Genomic DNA, 18,949 nt, shown 5'->3' on the forward strand with positions numbered 1-18,949 from the left:
TACCATAAATAATATATGTATCAATCGATTACCATACATACATATATACGTCAGGAGTAACTCGGTAAAAATATTCACTGCTATACCTACTGTAAATATAGTAGGTAGCTAGACTTTCCACCATCGGTAATATTATAAAATGGTGGTTTGACAGACAAAATATTAGCGCGCGCACGTGTTTGCTATCTTTAAAACAATTATATAAATTTTCGTAAACTTTTAATGACGAAATAATGATTAGAAATTATTCGTCAACAACAATATTATTAACGACGATTGATTGCGACTAGGAATTATTAACGACTGGCTAGAATAAATAGCTAAATAAATAAATAAATTTTTACAACTGTCAAATAAATTCGCGCGGTAGGTCCAGTATTTTTCAATAAAAAATGGACTTTGCAACAATAGATGAAGAGAGATATTTGGATATTTTATTATTTATCAATTCACGGATCGAGAGAAAAATTCTCGGATAATCTGCATTTTATCGCTTTATTAAACTATTAAAAAGAATTAATATATCTCTTCGCGTATTGCGAGGAAAAAATAATTGTTCGCTTCAAAAATTCCATACGATGTCGGGAAGAGAGCAGATCGAGGGGATTAAAGGATAAAGCGAAAAATCCATCGAAGAAATTTATACTTGCACGCGGTATAGAGTGCGAGATAATGAGTGCACGCGTACTGACGATAAGCGCCGCGCCCCCGCCTCGCCCCCGCCTCGCCCCGCCGCCCCCCGTCCCGTCCTCGTCCTCGTCCTCGTCGTCCGCGACGCGCGGGACGACGGTAGTCGATCAGTCTCGCTCGCGTGTCCGATCGAGACGGATGGGACTCGTGACTCCTGGTGATCGCGCGTGATCGATCGGCGCGAGACTGGCCGCGGAGAATCCGCACATTTCGCCCTGATACTCGCCGGCACGTCATCGCGAATCAATCATCGTCGTGATGACGCGGTCGTCGCGCTGGCGTCATCGTTCTCGCTGAAACGTTCGTCGTTATCGTCGCCGTCGTCGTCGTCGTCGTCATCCCCTTCCCCGTCGATGAAGCGGCCTCGACATGATGCAGGATACTCCCGGCGCGTCCGCCGACGACCGTGCCTCCAAGTCGGTCCTGCTCAACACCTTCGTCGTGAAGAAGAAGCGATGTCGCGTCTACCTGCACCGCGGTACGCTCATCTGGGAGACCGAGCGACCGCCTTACAGTAAGCGAGCAATTTGCCGTCCTTGACGCGCAGGAAAATTCTCACGACGAAAAATCTCGTCGAGAAATTACGTAGACTCGCGTTGATCGCCTTTCGAGGCGAAGTATTTCGCGAAGGTAATCGGTGCGAAAGGAACTGGATCAAGGTTGTATTTTAATTAACTCGATCCTATTTTTTTCGAAATTTTTTTGCAGCGAAACCTTCTCGAATGATAAATGGAGTAGATTAAATTGTTGCAAGGGGCGTATACTTTCCTTTCCTACAATGTTGAGTGAATATTGGATATTTAAACGTGCGCCTGTATGTGTGAAGGTCATATTTTGACTAACATAAGATTGGTTTTAATTCTTGGTATGATGAAAAAATCCATTTATTAAAAATTAATTTTCTTTAAGAAGATAAATGTCGCATTAGTAAACTTAATATTCCATTAATTAAAAAAGTTCATGTTTCTTTTTTATATATTAGAACATTGAATACTTAATTTTAGAGTTAATTAACTTATTAATTAAAGTTGAAACTTACATTAAAATGCGTTATAAAAATATATTGCTCTATCGAGACAATGTACACGATATTCTTTCATAAGAAAAACAATATTGAATATTTAATTCAGAGCTAGTTTGCTATAGAATCGGAATTATAATGAAATAAACACATGACGTAATATGTTCACATTAAATGTAGATAGATAAAAAATGACAAAATAAGAAGAGAGAAAGAAATAAAGATAGATAGACAGATCAATAATTTTTTCGAGTCAGCAGTTGGACGCTCTCCTTCTTGCCTTGAAAATAAACTCCTTAAATAAACTCCTCTTAAAGTCTTACTTTTTAAAGATAAATGAACACTTGATCGGATAATTATTTCATTGACACAATACATTTCTTCTTGGCTGCAAAAAGGAAATCAAGTATTTAATTCCAGAATGTTTCAATTAATTTTTTTTTTTAATCATGGTAAGTTTAATGCAAGCACAATTTGACATAATTTGATAGAAATTATACACATACACACATATATATATATACATATATTTGTGATAGATATTAATGTCTAAAATTGGTAACAAAAATTTGTAGACAGATATTTTTTTAATTCTAATTGATGGCAAAATTTGAAATTATAAGATCTCACGCATTCTATTAATCAGATAAACGGAATTTATTAAACAAACAACATAAAAAACACAGATCAATAATAATTCAAGCCAATAGTAGCGCACGCGATTGCTCGTATTGTCGTTTCTGTTTCTTTCCATGATTGTCATCTTTTATATTATGATTTTTCTTTATGATTTTACCTTTTTTTATCTCATTTCATCTTTTGCACTTTGATTTATTATTTTGCAATTTATTTCTCATCTGTTTTTTCTTAATATGAAAATAATTTAATTTTAATAGAGAAAGAGAGAAAACAATCGTATCTTTCGCTCTTTATTTGTTTTGCGCTCAATAAATCCCAAGGAGTTGTCAAAAATTATTATAACAAATTGGGGAGAAAAAAAACATTTTAAATTTAAATCTTAACATTTTATATGAAACAAATAATTTAATAATCTATAAATTGATAAATACGTGTATATTGCAGCTAGTAAATAAAAACTGTTACATAAAATATTTTTATATCATTTGTATGTTTCGCGAGCACGCAAATAATATAACTTTTCCAAACTCGCGAAGTTATATTTATTATTTGAAAAGAAAAAAATCATGAATTTTTTGTGTGTGCACACGTATATATTTCTATCTCTTTCTCTATTAAGGCCAATTTTCCTTAAGCTAATGAGTGCTTAGTAATATAATTCGAGCAATTCAATCTCGTAAGGTGGACCAGTCTGTAATGTACGATAAAAATCGTGTGTCGATTGTGGCTGGCCTTGACCTGCCATTGGTACAGCATCTTCTATAATGTTACTTATTGCGCCAACAGTATATCATTATTTTTTTCCTTGTAATTATACATATACACAGAAGCGATTAAAGAAAAAAGAGAAATTGATTTGTAAACAGAATTGCTCTTTAATATGTAGTTCAACAGTTGCGTAGCAGAAGGTAGAATTGTATCTTTACCAGACACTTTAATAAATTGATTCATAGTGCGATCTAACAAGATTTAACTCTCCGATATATAAAAGCCGAATTAAATATATAATCAGAATGTCGATTCCACATAGATTAGAAATAAATTTAAAAAAATATGTAATTTAATATTTAATTTAAAATTATTTAAATTAAAAATGTGAATATAATTTAAAATAAAATATAACTTGATTTTTTTTAAATTATTTTCTCCTTTTTAAAAAAATATTTATAATATAAAATAAAGATAAAATATATATCTTTTATTTATAAATTGAAAATTCATCTATTTAAATGTTAAAAACGGTTGAAAAAGGATCAAATATATGAAAAAATTCTTTAAAAAAAGACTAAAAGAATGTTGAACATTAGAAAAAAATTCTTTTCCAAATGCATAGACGCACGCAAAATTCTTCTTAAATATAAACCACGAAGTATATGACTAAATGATATTTCCTTGTATCAAAGTCCTTATACGCATATGTGATGCCTCGCTTATAGATTCACTTTATAATTCATAGCTTCGAGACACAGATAAGAATGACGCGAGGAATACTAACCAGTTTTCGGCGATCGACTCACGTAGACAGGAACACATGTCGATACTCATTCTCGTCCTTGAATACGATTTGCATGTTGTTCTATTTCCTTATGCGAGCGCGTGCTCGTGCTTGTTCGAGCCATGAATATTAAATAAAATAGCGATAATCTTTCTTTCCCTAGTGAATAATATTACACGAGAATATTTCTACGACTGTTTTTCAGCTCTCTTCCCTCCGTCGGCCTCAAACCGTCAAACAATAAAGGCCTTGTGACTCATTGGCATAACGTTAAAAAACAACTGTATACACAACAATTCTACGACGTTAAGGGGATCCTAAAGTGACTTTTTTACCGATATAACATTATATTTCTTTTTGTATCGAAATCTTTTTATTAATTGCACAGAATAGTAAATGCTTCTCCACGATTAAAGTACACACAGAAACAAACCGGGAACCCCCGATTTTATGTTAAAAACCAAAAAAAATTGAAAAATCGTAAAAAAGTCGTAACAATATTTGCTTAATATAAAAGTTTTGCAGTTTGTATGTACAAAATAAGATAGGTTCCCACTAGATATTGCACGAAGGAATATAAATAAACTTTTAGAAATGAATTTAGAAGCATAATGAAAAAGATTTCGGTTTCTAAACCGAAATTTTTTTCATTATGCTTCTAAACTCATTTCTAAAAGTTTATTTATATTTCTTCGTGCAATATCTAGCGGGGACCTATCTTATTTTGTACATACAAAGCAAATATTGTTACAGAAGCCGATAAAAAAATTGTAATTTTTCAATTTTTTTTGTTTTTTAACATAAAATCGGGAGGTTCCCAGTTTGTTTCTGTGTGTACTTTAATCGTGGAGAAGCATTTACTATTCTGTGCAATTAATAAAAAGATTTCGGTACAAAAGAAATATAATGTTATATCGGTAAAAAAGTCACTTTAGGATTCCCTTAAGAGGCGTTTCGCGTACCACACAAGCAGCTCCTCCCAAAAATGAATATCCGGCAATTAATGATATATATTTCATATAATTATTTAAAAAATATTAAATAAATAACTATGAATATTATTTTAAATATTAAACTATAAATATTATTACTATAAATATTATTACTATAAATATTATTTTAAATATTACTATAAATATTATTACTATAAATATTATTTTATATATTAAATAAATAACTATAAATATTATTTTTTTTTACATATAAAGTGTAATGCAAGAAACATACGCACGCGAAATGATGTCATTCGCGTCTTACTCTAAGCTGATCGCAGACTGATTAAAATTTCTAACGGTCTTTGTTTTGATTATAAAGCTTTATAATACAATCCCGCCTACGTATTATGAGAACCGGAACTACTCGCGGAAGACAAATTGTCGATGAATATAGTATCGTTAATCTCACTGGTGACGTGACATTTGAATAACGCCAATCTTGGAACGCAAACTGCGTTATTATGTACTTGCAGCATAGACTGCAGTCTTTCACTTTTCGTCGTTCGACGTATCGTTGGTGTTTCTTGCAGCCACGTTATTCCGGTTAAGAGAAACCTGCCTGCGAACGAGAAAGCGTGGCGATAGATCAGCACTTAAGAACTATGACACACATTTCATTTTCTTTGAGTGCTGTTTCGCGAAAGTCTTAATTTTTCCAGTCACTATTCTCTCTAATTTTTAATTTAATTTTTGATAAATTGCTGTGGAAATTATTTTTATATTTTACTATTATCACAATTATTATTATATTTTTATTATATATATTTTTAATAAAATATACAACATTAACGCGTCTTCATTTTCATATTTAACTTGCAAAAGAGAACGCACACTAATAGAGTATGTTTATCATAGATTGTTTTAATTATGCAAAGATAATTTCTTGGACAGTCACGTAACTACCTGTCTTTGTACCTGTCAAAATATGTCGCATATTATTTTCACGTCATCCTTGTGCTATTGTTAAGGAATTGCTTGTGTTTCTTCGTATATCTACATGATACGTGAAACTCCTAACTCCTAACATTGCTATAAACATTGATGTAAACATATAATTGGACACGCGAATGAGATTTGATTCAAAATGAAACTCATGCACGGTTATACAATATACTATCTATATTTTTTGTACAAGAGACGTGAGAATTCTTGGATTTCACGTTTGTTTTCTCCGAACTTGTGCCTTATCGTTTATATATTAACGAAACTTTGCTTCTGATTTCATAAAAAAACGTGACAATTAGTTTTGATTATTTCTATCTTGTATTTACCTTTAAATACCAACGCTAATTATTATACAGTTAATTATTGTTTATTACAGTTAATTATTGTTTATTACAGTTAATTATTGTTAAGTGATTAATTATTATTAAAATGTTAACTATTACATATCATTACCAGTCATTATAAAACAGCTGGTAACTGCTTATTATTATTGTAAGCGATATTTATCGAGAGTTGACCGGAATTGATTCTTAGCATAAGGAATTATTTGCGAGACAATAAATGCTATCTTGTAAGGTCGACCGCGACATACGATGCATCGCTAACAAATCGATCCTCGATAACAACCGCTCGTTAAACATGTGACAGACATAGCAATCGCGTGTGTGATGTTATTTTAAAAGACTCGTACGAATCGCAACATTCTGCAAGAAAACGGCAAGAAATCAAATCACTGGCTATAAATATATTTCGCACGTGCACCGCGTATAATGCGTGTATACATTTTTGCATGTGCATCGCTCCAAATTTTCGCTTATTGATACGATAATTCGTACAATCGATCGAATATTTCAAGAAAAAGGACGATTATTTAGATTATTGTATATTTTATAAAAACTTTTACTCTTTATATATCATTTATTTAGAGTTTAGAAAATTCTTTTTTAAATATATTTATTTAAAATTAAATTAATTACATAATAAAAATAAACAAAATTATTTAACATCTTTTATATATCTAATTAAATATAAATATAAATATATATAAAAATATTTTATTAATATATAGTATTTTAATTTAATATTTTAAAATATTTTATTAATTTATTTTATTAATATATTAATTTAATAATATTTATATAATATGTGTAACAGAAAAATATAAATATAACTTGTACATTATATCTCTTCGATTCGCATGTTTCTTAAAGAATAGCTTCTGATAATTCCGAGTTGCTGCAATGATGCATAGTTAACGCAAAGCTATTAATCAATTTCACTATTTGCATCGAGTTGGTCTCAATTTTAACTGATAGATCATTGCATGTAACAACATTATCGCTTACTTATTTGTCGAGGCATACACTACCTTGGCAAATGATAAGCGCAAGATAAAAGCTAATTTTTACCAATGTCGAGTTTATCGGCAAAAGAAGGCAAAGAGTAAGAAATATATCTTCCGATTGATTTCACATAGTAAAAAACATCGCAAGAAAAGTCGATTAACATAATATTAAAAAATAAAGTATATAAAAATATATAAAAAATAAAATATATAAAAAAATATAAAATATATATGATATAGTATATTAAAAAATAAGAATTTTGTAGACAGTGTAAAGGAATGAAAACTTTATACGGGCAATGTCGAATTATAATATCTGCAATGCTTTATTTTCTCGGATTCTTACGAAAAGGCAATACTGACTTGAGAAAGATTCCTCTCTCAGGAAAGTATATAATTTAATTCTTTCTTGCATTCTGCAAGATGCAAGCATGTGCACCTGCACTCTGTACATAACTGGATATATTCCGCAACATATCACACAAACACGCACACATCGAGAGTACCGTTTTCTCCATTTTATGTTCACCGAGTAATATAACATATTGCACTTCTAGTCTTACAATATAACATGATATTGTGCATATAATTTTTTTATATACAATAATATGTAATAATAATAATAATATTGTGATGTAATTATGATGCAATAATAATAATAAAAATAAAAAAAAAATAATAATAATAATAATAATCTAATCAAGTGTGTGTGAATCATAAGCAACAATAAGTAGAAATTATAAAATGATAAATCAAACAATTGTTATCAAGTGCGATATGTTTCCTTAGTAAGCTATCGAATTGTGTTATCGAATCTGAGTTCTGACAGTTGACCAACGTTAGATTATATAATATTTGCTCAGATCGTATCAACTTACACATTGCAGATTAAGTTTGAAACTTGACTAAGGAAATTTTAACTTGTTTTATTAATCAAATTTCACTCTTTAATCTTTAGGACTTCTAAGACGCGTAGTTTGATACGGGCTTTAAATATAATATCTATTCATATTATACGATATTACGCGATGTTAAAATTGCATTCTTTTACATATGAGAAGTTATTTAGTTAATTTTGATCTAATTTATCACCATTAAAGAAAAATAGGATAGTACACTTTTAATTAAATGCTAACTGACATAATAGATAAAGTAGGGTTTTGAGACGCGTGCTCTCTTTTTCGTGTATAAAAACCCATAATAATCGATTTTTCCTTTTCCTCCAGCCAGATGGACGCTGCCTTTAACGGACGTTCTGGCGGTACGTTATGGCGATGATTGGATACCGGGTTTAAGCGTTAAAGAGAAACAACCGACCTCGCCAACGGTTTGTCCGACGAATTTCATTCTACATTATGCAGTTCGCGGTTCCAAGAACAAATGGCGACACCATAGCGTGACCATGAGCCACACGGATCCCAGACAGATCGCCTCGTGGGTGAAAACCATCCGGAATCACCTTCTAGGTGAGCTAATTGCAATGATTCCCTCAATTGCCGCCTCGAATTTAGTGACGTTCATTGAAATTTTATAAAATCTTCTTTCTGTCAGCCAACATCATTAACTTAAAAATTATGATACATATATATATAAGAAACGAAGTGACGACGAAGAGAGAAGAATAGTCAGTTTTGTCATTTATTTGTTGAAATAATTTAATAGGTAGTCATTCGAAAATTCCCACTGTCTTAATTATTTTTGACATTTTCGTTAAGGAAAGGAAAAGTCGACTTTATCATTAGTTGTAAAAAGCTACGCAGTTTAGAAACATTTCGTATACGTGGCTAAAAAAATGCTAAGACCGCAACTTATTATCTTAGCGACATCCTAAATTGTCTCGACACGTATGAATAAGGTTTTATTAGGTGAACAATAAAAAACTTTGTTTATGACTCAATTATAAGAAATATAATTGGAATTTTCCATTGATTTACTCGCTAACCGCAAAAAGGTATGATTGGATGAGGAAACGAATCGAAAACTAAGAAATCAACGTGACACATAAATTAATATATAAAAACTTGCTGGTTCTTGTTTTGTCGCTGATATCATTGCGACGTCATGCAGACACATGTTATTCTTCGTAAAGAAAAGAATTAACGCAAGCAGTTGGAGCTAAAAAAATATTATAGGAAAAATAAAGATTAAAAAATACAGTGGCAAGAGATTAGAGATTTACAAAAATTAACACTGATGCAAAAATAAAATAAACGCAAAATTTGCATATTACTTTGACTTGAATATTATTTTCAAATTTAAATTCATCATTATTTTAAATAAAAATTATGTATTTTGAGCACATAAAATTATGGAAAACAAAATTTGAGATAATCTTTTCGTAATCTTTTCTCAATAATAGAATATAATATATGGATTTATGGATTGAAACATTTTTCCATGTGAAAAAACTTGACATGTTTTTTATGGATTTTTTTCATCGCAATTACGTTTAACATCAGAAGCATAATCTAGCTAGTCAATTTAATCGGTTTAATCAGTTCGATGTAAATCATGATAACAGATTTGCGCATTACGACAATATACTCAGTGATCTTGAAACTCTTTAAACTAGCGTAGCTGGCATAGACTTATAAATTAGTCATTAGAGGTTTGCGGAATTATCGTTTAATTTTCCTTATTTTAACAATTCCCGAATTAAGTTGCTGTATCATTCTTTGATTTCATCATATAAATAGTTTCTAAATTAAATCGTTTTTTTCAATCTTTTTTATTTGCGAATTGTGGTAATTTTTGAATAAAATTGCTGTAATAAAATTATATTTTTTGACTTCGCTATTTTCGTAGATTTTAATAGTTTTCAAATGAAGTTGATGCTTTATTATTTAATTTCACCACTTATTAAATTTCACCACAATTTTGATCCGCTTTTTAATTTTATTATTTCTTGAAATTTGACAGTTTCTAAATTGAGTTGTTATTTGAAATCATTGTGAAATGAATCAAGCGAGAGCAATCCTCTGTCTCGCTTAGTGGGCAATGGTATTGCAGAATAATCTTCGAAAGAGAGATAGAGGAGCTTGTTTTAATAAGTACCGAGAAAACAGAATGAGTACATGCTAAACTATCCTTGTCGACCTTTGTCATGAACCAACAGTTGTGCTATTGATCTGAGGATTTGCCATGCTCGCGTGTAATGCCATTTTCATGAAAAAAAACCTATTCGATTATCGACGTTACATTATATAAGAAAGATCGATCGACACAGTTTGCATGATTAAAAACCTGTTTTGTTCTTCGAGTCTACTCGACTTATATTTCCATTGTTAAAGAAATAAAATCAATTATATAATATAATATTTTTTTATTATATAATATAATAAAAAAATATAAAGTCAATTAAAAGCGTGTTTGCTTCTCTTTTATCTAATTATAAGAGTCATATATTTATATATGTGTGTGTGTATGTATGTATATATGTGTAGGAAAGAGAAACGTACAATTTTTTTTTCAATTAAATATGATGATTCTGCAAGTATCGTCTCTAATATTTATTTCGAAATTTTATGTCCGTATGTACAGATACATACATACACAATTTTATTTAAAGAATTTTTTAAAATTCGAATTTGATTTATTGCATCGATCAATGTTAAATTCTGATACAATTCAAATTTAAGAAAACTAGAATTCAAAGAATTAAAAATCGAATTTAATTTATAGCCGATTGTTTCAGGTCTTACGTATCGGCCGCGAAAGGTGATGCTGTTCATCAATCCCATAGGCGGTAAAAAGAAAGGTATCAAGATTTGGGAAAAGGATGTGCAACCACTTATGACTATTGCTGGCATTGAAACAAAAATGATGGTCACCGAACGGGCTGGTCATATTCGTGACATTTTACTGACGGCCGACTTGAGTGATTTACATGTGAGTTCTTGTAAGGCCAACATTCCGTTCGCGGAATTTACATATATACAAATCAAAGTGCAAATAAATTTATACATGTTACATTTATACATATTACATAAAACCAGTGTATATAATTTATACATAAATTTACAATAATTATAATAAATTTATGTAACTATTTATTATTTATTTGCTATAATTAGGAAATCTTTGGGAATTATTTGATGTAAATTTTTGAACCAATAATACATGTATTTAAAATAGAAATCTACATATTTATTAATTTTTCCGACTATATGTAATAAATATAAAGTCATATTTATGTGCTGTATAAACACCTGCAAAAACTTTATGTTGAAAGGAATTGATTCAAACTATTCTCACACAAATTACGACTTTCCCATTTTAGGCAGTAGTGTGCATCGGCGGTGATGGTACATTCGCCGAGGTATTTAACGGATTGATTCTGAGGGCGGTCAAGGATCAGCAGATCGATCCCAACGATCCCAACGTCAGATTCCCCAATCCTGTTTTGCCCGTCGGAGTCATACCCAGCGGTAGTACTGATACGGTGGCTTACAGCTTGCACGGTACCACTGACGTTCAGACCGCTGCTATACACATCATTTTCGGCGATTCGATCGGTCTGGATATTTCATCGGTCCATAGTAATCGAACTTTGCTCAGATTATACGCCAGCGTGCTTAGTTACGGCTATCTGGGCGACGTAATCCGCGATAGTGAAAAATTTCGCTGGATGGGGCCTCGCAGATACGATTGGTCCGGTAATGTTTAGAAATTTTAATTTGTTTCATTTGTAACATATAAAAAAAATTTTTTTACTATACACAATAAAAAAATCTAAAACTTGAATTATATAATAATTTAATTAATTAATTGTCTAATCTATATCAATTTGAACATGAAAGATTAGATAATTCAGTATATAATAACTATGTTTATGTATTAAATAATTAAATAATAACATATTACACACACGTATACAAAAAATACAAAATATTTAATATTGATTTATATTTTTTTTCTCAGGATTTAAAAAAATAATAGCAAATAGGGGTTATGAGGGCGAGATTGAACTACTGTCGGACCCGTGTCATCCTGCAAGTAGCACCAGATGCATGAAAAACTGTTTGCGTTGTCTGCAACATATGCACAATAGCGTTCCCGACGAGGAAATCACCAGTACGTGTTAAAAAATTGATAAAAGTAAAATTTGATTATAGATTTAATAATTAAAAAGTTGCATAGATTTAATAAATATATATAAAATAATAATATATACTTTTTCATCCGTAAAAAGGATGGGTGACAGTCAGTGGAAAATTTTTCATGGTGAACGGCGCGAATGTATCTTGCGCGTGCTCGAGAAGTCCCATGGGTTTTAGTCCTCACTGTCATATAGGCGATGGCTGCGTAGACGTGATTCTAATTCGACACACATCTCTAATAAACAATATCAGATTACTACTCAGGCTATCTAGCAAACGAAAGACTCTGGTATGTGAATCATTTATTCGACCAATTAATCATTGATTTTCTTTACTTGACAGAGTGAATTGACCCTTTAATACATTGGTTGTTAAATCGATCATTACAATCAATAAAATTGCCCAACATTTAAATAGACAGTGCGGTTATAAAGATTAAATCGTATATTTTTTCATATAAAATAAAAATTTTTTTCACAGAATATAGTAATAAATAATAAACAATATTTTGTAAAAATATATCAAGATTGCACTGTTTTTAAAATTTAGATTATTTATTTATATTACATTATGTGATATATTTTAATTTAAAAATAAACATTTTTAAATATATATTAAACTTGCAAAAAATTAATTTTTATTGCAGTACGAGCTACCGTTTGTCGAGGTCTATCGAGCAAGAGAATTCACATTCCGTTCTCTGCCGACACTGCAATTCGAAAACGAAGTGAATCAAGTTCATTCAAACTCTCGACTCAGCGTATGGAACTGTGACGGTGAGGTGCTTGACAACATCAATGTGAAAATCAGGCGAGTAAATAATACGCGATAACATTCAGATTATTAGTACGCATGTACTGTGCGAACCGGTATCGTGATCCTTTAATGTATGTACTATATCTAGTAATTTTTAATTTATCTAAAGATATCCCAAAATAATTTATTATTTGAGAAATATATAATAACTACACATAATATCCTCTTATAGTATTCGTATAATATATAATCTCATAAATGTATAATAAAATAAAATATTTTTCTATAAAACAATATTTTTCAATCTGATAAAAAGTGATTTAAAAAATCGTTAAATGTATATATACACATATATAATCATTTTATTCCTCAAAGTGCATTGGAAGATTAAAATCAGAAATATGTGCGAATATGTATTATTTTGCTTAATTGAGAAAACTATATTTATTAATATTACTGATAATATAGCTAATACTATAAAGGAGTTGTTTCGTTTTAAAATCGTTAATAAAATAATAGGATCTTGAAGATTTTCTCTGCATGATGATTTCTATTTTTTTTTTTTATTTTAAACACTTATCTATCTAAGGCTCAAATTAAACTTTATCCTAAATATGTCTGTATTACATACAGAGTACACTGCCAACTACTGAAGGTTTACACGAGACGAGCTCAAGAATCAACTCGGGAAACGACCTGTTTCACTTGTTCCATGTGAATATTAAGCTGAACGAGGTCGTCGAACGGTCGGATTTTAAGGTCGCGATCCCGTTGCGCGACGCTCTCGAAAGCGTTAAAGTTCCTTTATCTTGCCCTGTCATCCATCCTAGCGAGATTATCTTGCAGTATAGTATATATATATACATATATATTAGGTTGATCAAAGAAGTTTATTCGTCATTTTCCTACGTGTTTGCTTATACGAAAAGAATACAAAAAAAGAGGGAAAAAGACAAACTTTTTGATCATGCTAATATTTCCAAGCATATACGTAATACAATACAAATCATTTTGTTACGTATGTCTTTCCATTATTTTTAAAAAATTTTATTTTTTAAAGATAATCCTTGATAAGAAGCAGCGTAATATATATTCTGTTATTGACACAGCGACATACCTCGATTCACACCATTGCATATATGTAGAATTTCGTGTGCAGAAATGGTATATTTAACTTTTATTTCGTTTAATATGACGTTTCACTTTTCCTGTGCTTTTTAAGAATATCGAACATACCACCTTTCAGAGCGCTGTGTAAATCGCGGTGACGCTGATGAATCAATTTTATATGTATTGAACAAGTATTGGACAAGTTTAAAAGATGCTGCCTAAGATACGAAACATTAATTGAAGAAACGGTATATTGCTATTGCGGTCTGGTTTGCGCGATGCCTAAAAATTGAAACAGATTTCAATTAAAATTCGCGCACCTGTCGATTCCGTACTAATCGCTCGCACATTTATTTAACAAGAGACAAATCGAGAAGATATTGTATTTATATTTTTAAGCATTTTCATATACAATTATTTTCCGATACTATTTTATTGGTAACGTGCCTAAAAAGATATTATACTTCCGCAAAATCTATATAGTTTTATATTTAATATATTCTGTTCCTATTGCAACTAGCAAGCAAGAAAAATCTCGAGATAAAAAACTATTGTGCAAATAACTTTTCTAAAAATCAGAAAAGTGCAATGATACAATCCTTGTTATCGGTTCACCATCGAGGCGTTTATTAAGAACCCACCTCAGAAATTGCATTTATCACGCGATGCAAAAAAAATTGACGATGGTATAATCAGGCCGATTGTACTTTTATATTTTGTACTTAAAACGTTTTATATTATCGATGCCTGTGTAGAGTAAATTTAAAGTAATAATAGACAGAACATTACTTAAATTTATTACACCTATATTCCATTATTGATTGTAAGTTTATTTTAGCGATAAATTTGTAATCAATAGTAAATGCAATACTGTATTATGCGTAATAAATTTAAGTAATAATTAACGTTACCACGCGCATTAATTTAAGTGTGAACGCAAACATTCTCACAACTCGCTAAGCTTTTTTTTTATATTTCTAACAGTTTTTTGTTTAAAGACAATCAGGATACAAAGATGGTGCTTGAATTGTACGGGAAGGTTTTGGGCTTTTTAAACTTTAGCTATATAAACTTAATTTCAAAATCGGGATATTACTAGTAATTAAATTTGATTGTTTCTAGATAGATTTTTATTCGCGCAAATATTTAGATTAGGATATTTGTACATTAATTACAGTGAAAAGATGTGTAATGAAGTATGTAAAACGTGGATTATCTATGAACCGCGAATGTTTATGTGCAAATATATATTTTGATTAAGGAAACAAATTAAAAAGCGAAGCTAAGATCGAAATAGATAGAAAAAAATAAGTATAAAAAAACATATTTTGATTTTTAATCAACATTTTTCCTCGCACACTTGTGCTCTCTAGTATCGAAATATGCATATTTGCCTAAACGCCTTTTTGCGATTTATGATGATATTCGCAATCGATATTCTCAGAAAATATTCACAATTGATCGTGATGTTCTAGACGGCACGTCTTCTATTTTCAGTATTTTAAGCTGGTGCTATTTTGCGTCGTGGAAAATTGTAGACATAGATAAATTTTTCGCTGCAAGCGTGAGATATAATTGATGCGATTGTAGCAATACAAACGGCACTACAAGTAGCCACACAACGCGTTCTCCATATCCATATGGTCTAGCTATAAAAAAAGATTCATCGGTGCTACAACATTCGCGATCGCATTCGTCCTCGCTCGTCATAGAAACTTCAATGTCATGCAGCTAGGAAATGATGCAATACATGTTCTATTTTATGAAAAATTATACTTTGACAATTCTTTTCTAAGGAAAATTAGATTCCTTGACGTAAAAATTACATAGCAGATTTATGCGCAGGTGTAATTTATTTCTTTAAATAATGACATATCATAGATTTATATAGCTGTATATAGATTCGCGAGAGAATTGCTCTCTATTACGTATTTTTTGCATATTTATCTTGCAATGTATCATTATCGCGATTGTATTTCTTTTCCTTGTTTTTTCTCCTTTTAAGGCGGCTTAAACTTAACGTATCGATAAAGTAGTTGTTTAAAGCAATTCTTCGTGGACGATGCTATTTTGAATACTACTGGGATTACATTGAAAATGAAATTCTGTAATTATAGAATACTGGAAATTGTACAAATATGTGTGTGTATATATATATTTATATTTATATACACACATATTTTAATTGTAATGTATTTTTTAGGAAATGAACGACAGTACAGCGAATCAATGTGATGATTTATCGACCAGCGATCATATATATTATAAAATTTTAATTCGTATCATTGAAAAGATACACCGATTAATATGCGGTTGCACAGAATAAATTATATCTTTCTATGTATCATGTGTTTTATTTTTATATATATATATATATATATATATATATATTCCTGTTTTCCTAATTAATATAATCTATTGATGTCAGTCAACAATTAAATATTTTTGATATGACGAGAAAAAAATCTTTTTTTAAGTCATATCTGTAAAGATATCGAAAGTGTTTAAATTATTCGGTCAATTTATAGACATTTGAGTTATTAACAAATGTTATATATTGTTTTTATATATAAATTGAAGAACTATTTACATATATATGCATCACTTTATATTGATGATATCACTATTTGGTCTTTAATAGTCTAGTCATTTATACCTTGGACATTATTCTTTTGCATGCATCACTTTATCCTTGCTCTCTTCAGTATCGATGTACAGCTGTTCCTTCGAGAACGACGCCACTTTGAATATTACCGGGATTACATTCAAGATAGGATTCTGTTTTTGCAGACATCGTATCCAGGACAACAAAGAATCTTTTGTAGATGTACCTGTAGCGCACATCGCAAAGTATGTGCCATCGTTTTGCTCATGGACTGTAGGTGCAGGCACTATTTCTTTTTTATCCCAGAAGGGGATTTTAATATTTGAAACGTCTATAAGGAAAAAAGAATATGCATTAAAGAAAAATATGTGCAATAGTATTTTCCTAGTAAAAAGTCAAGCTTAGATTGAACATTTGTATACAATTAATTATACAAATAATTAACTTGTTTTTTATATCAAACTGATATAAAATTATATAAATTTTGTGACTTATTACATTAATGGACAATTAACAAGCAGTTATTTACCATCGATATCTTCATAATCATTGTGTTTTTTAGTTTCTCCTCTCAGCACAAAATAGTCTATACACTGATCCGCGACCCAAACTGTATATGGTCCTTCGACACAAACTGGACTATTAGGAGATTGCATTTCTAATAGTCTTTCTTGTACACTACTCATGGCAGATATAATCCACGTATCCTCGACAGCATCTTCTATGTCCTTGGTCTCAAACTCCACGATCTTAGTCTGCACATCTACACTAGATATCTTGCTCATCGCCAATCTTGCAAGTATTCGTGGATCCTTGGGTGCCGGTCTGGCACAAGGCCAGGGATTTAAATTGGCAAACTTGGGCATCCAGTACATCATTCTCCAAAACTTCTTCAGCGGCGCACCGTGTTTCCCGAAGATATTTAGCAACATGTCCTGTATCTCCACGTCCGGCATCACGCAATTTTTTTCCATTTTGCACAGCAGGTCGATGGCTATGTATTGCTGTTTAGGATAATGCATGACAAGGGTTTGAAAAGCGTTAGTGGGGACAAATTTGCCCTTGGGAAGCACGTCCAACAGAACTTTGTACACGGCCAGATCCCGATTCACGCCAAAATCGTCCATGTATTTGAGGGCGACCTGAATAAATTCCACGTGACCTCGCCTAAGCTCGTTGTTGTTCTTGTATTCCCGGATTATGTCCAAATAGGCTTCCTTTTCTTTTCTCTCGGCGTTCGCGAAGGCCTGTAGCACGAGAGCCGACGACTTGTCATCCTCTTTATTATCTTTACTCCGGAATCTGCTGGTATGAACGCCGCGAATGTAACTCGTACGATCTGATGCGGGACCTGCAATTTTAAACGGTGATCGTTTCAACAATGCGGAATCCTTATTCCATGCAAGAACGCCCCTCATGATCCGCGAGAGCATGTTGACGGATCGTTTCCCTTTAAAATGTTCAAAATGTGCAATGCATTATCCTTGTACGATTGTTTACTCCTGTCCGCGAGATGATCACTTAACCTAATCTAACTTAACCTAACCTCTTTTAACTTTTTCGTACCACGCGCCATTAAAAGCCGTTGCGCAATGCTAGGTAACAGAAATAGAAACAGAAAGTATCTATTCTCTGTTGCTATTGGCAGAGAGAAGCCTGAGAGCGGCCATGCCCCTGATTTAGGTGGAACCCGTATTTGAAGCGCCTCTATGTCCATAAAACGTGGACATTGAACTACATAGCCATGTCCATGAAACTTTTCAAAGGGTAACATGCTATGTCCACGATTTGTGGTTCTGTTCCGTGCTATATGCACAAAGTGCCGGCAATATGACTGCAAAAATATGAATGCAAGACAAGTTATGTATACATCTTTAATGTAAATAAGATTTGTGGTCTCTCTTTCTCCATATATATATATATATATATATATATATATATATATATATATATATATATATATCGAGATTTATACTAAAAATAGCTATATACAATATATAGAAATTTATTCATAATATGACTATACTTGAAAATAAGATATTTTTTACCAGACTATTAATAAATAATTTATATATTTAAAGAGAGAGAAAGTTTGATATTATTTTCAATATAGATCCTACACATTTCTTAAGAATAAAAGTTCTAAATAATAAAGATGTATATATATATATATATATATATATATATGTATATATATACACACGCGCGCGCGCGCGCGCGCGCGCGTGTGTGTGTGTGTGTGTGGTATA

The 18,949-nt window shown here is 31.3% G+C and overlaps 2 protein-coding genes across 3 annotated transcripts; one reads left to right on the plus strand and one right to left on the minus strand.

The window, feature by feature from the left end:
- The first annotated feature begins 789 nt into the window (after window positions 1-789).
- Cerk (Ceramide kinase) lies at window positions 790-16,439 on the plus strand. 2 transcript variants are annotated; one of them, XM_083095563.1, is made up of 8 exons: window positions 791-1,204; window positions 8,357-8,596; window positions 10,825-11,018; window positions 11,410-11,785; window positions 12,051-12,203; window positions 12,322-12,518; window positions 12,876-13,039; window positions 13,619-16,439. In XM_083095563.1, exons 1-8 carry the CDS (start codon window positions 1,060-1,062, stop codon window positions 13,701-13,703), a joined length of 1,554 nt encoding a protein of 517 aa, XP_082951689.1. In that variant the 5' UTR covers window positions 791-1,059; the 3' UTR covers window positions 13,704-16,439. The 2 variants fall into 2 exon arrangements, with proteins under 2 accessions (XP_082951690.1, XP_082951689.1); XM_083095564.1 differs by lacking the exon at window positions 8,357-8,596 and having other exon boundaries at window positions 790-1,204.
- Window positions 16,440-16,480: 41 nt separating this feature from the next.
- On the minus strand, window positions 16,481-18,240 carry Ecsit (evolutionarily conserved signaling intermediate in Toll pathway, mitochondrial). Its single transcript, XM_083095567.1, has 2 exons — window positions 17,230-18,240; window positions 16,481-17,031 (listed from the first exon to the last, which is right to left on the minus strand). The coding sequence occupies exons 1-2, from the start codon at window positions 18,131-18,133 to the stop codon at window positions 16,760-16,762; spliced, it is 1,176 nt and encodes a 391-aa protein (XP_082951693.1). The 5' UTR covers window positions 18,134-18,240; the 3' UTR covers window positions 16,481-16,759.
- Between the last annotated feature and the right edge of the window lie 709 nt (window positions 18,241-18,949).

Source organism: Camponotus vicinus, unplaced genomic scaffold (assembly GCF_025532165.1).
Source record: "Camponotus vicinus isolate PSW18456_S1 unplaced genomic scaffold, iyCamVici1.0 SCAF_3, whole genome shotgun sequence".
NCBI lineage: Eukaryota > Metazoa > Arthropoda > Insecta > Hymenoptera > Formicidae > Camponotus > Camponotus vicinus.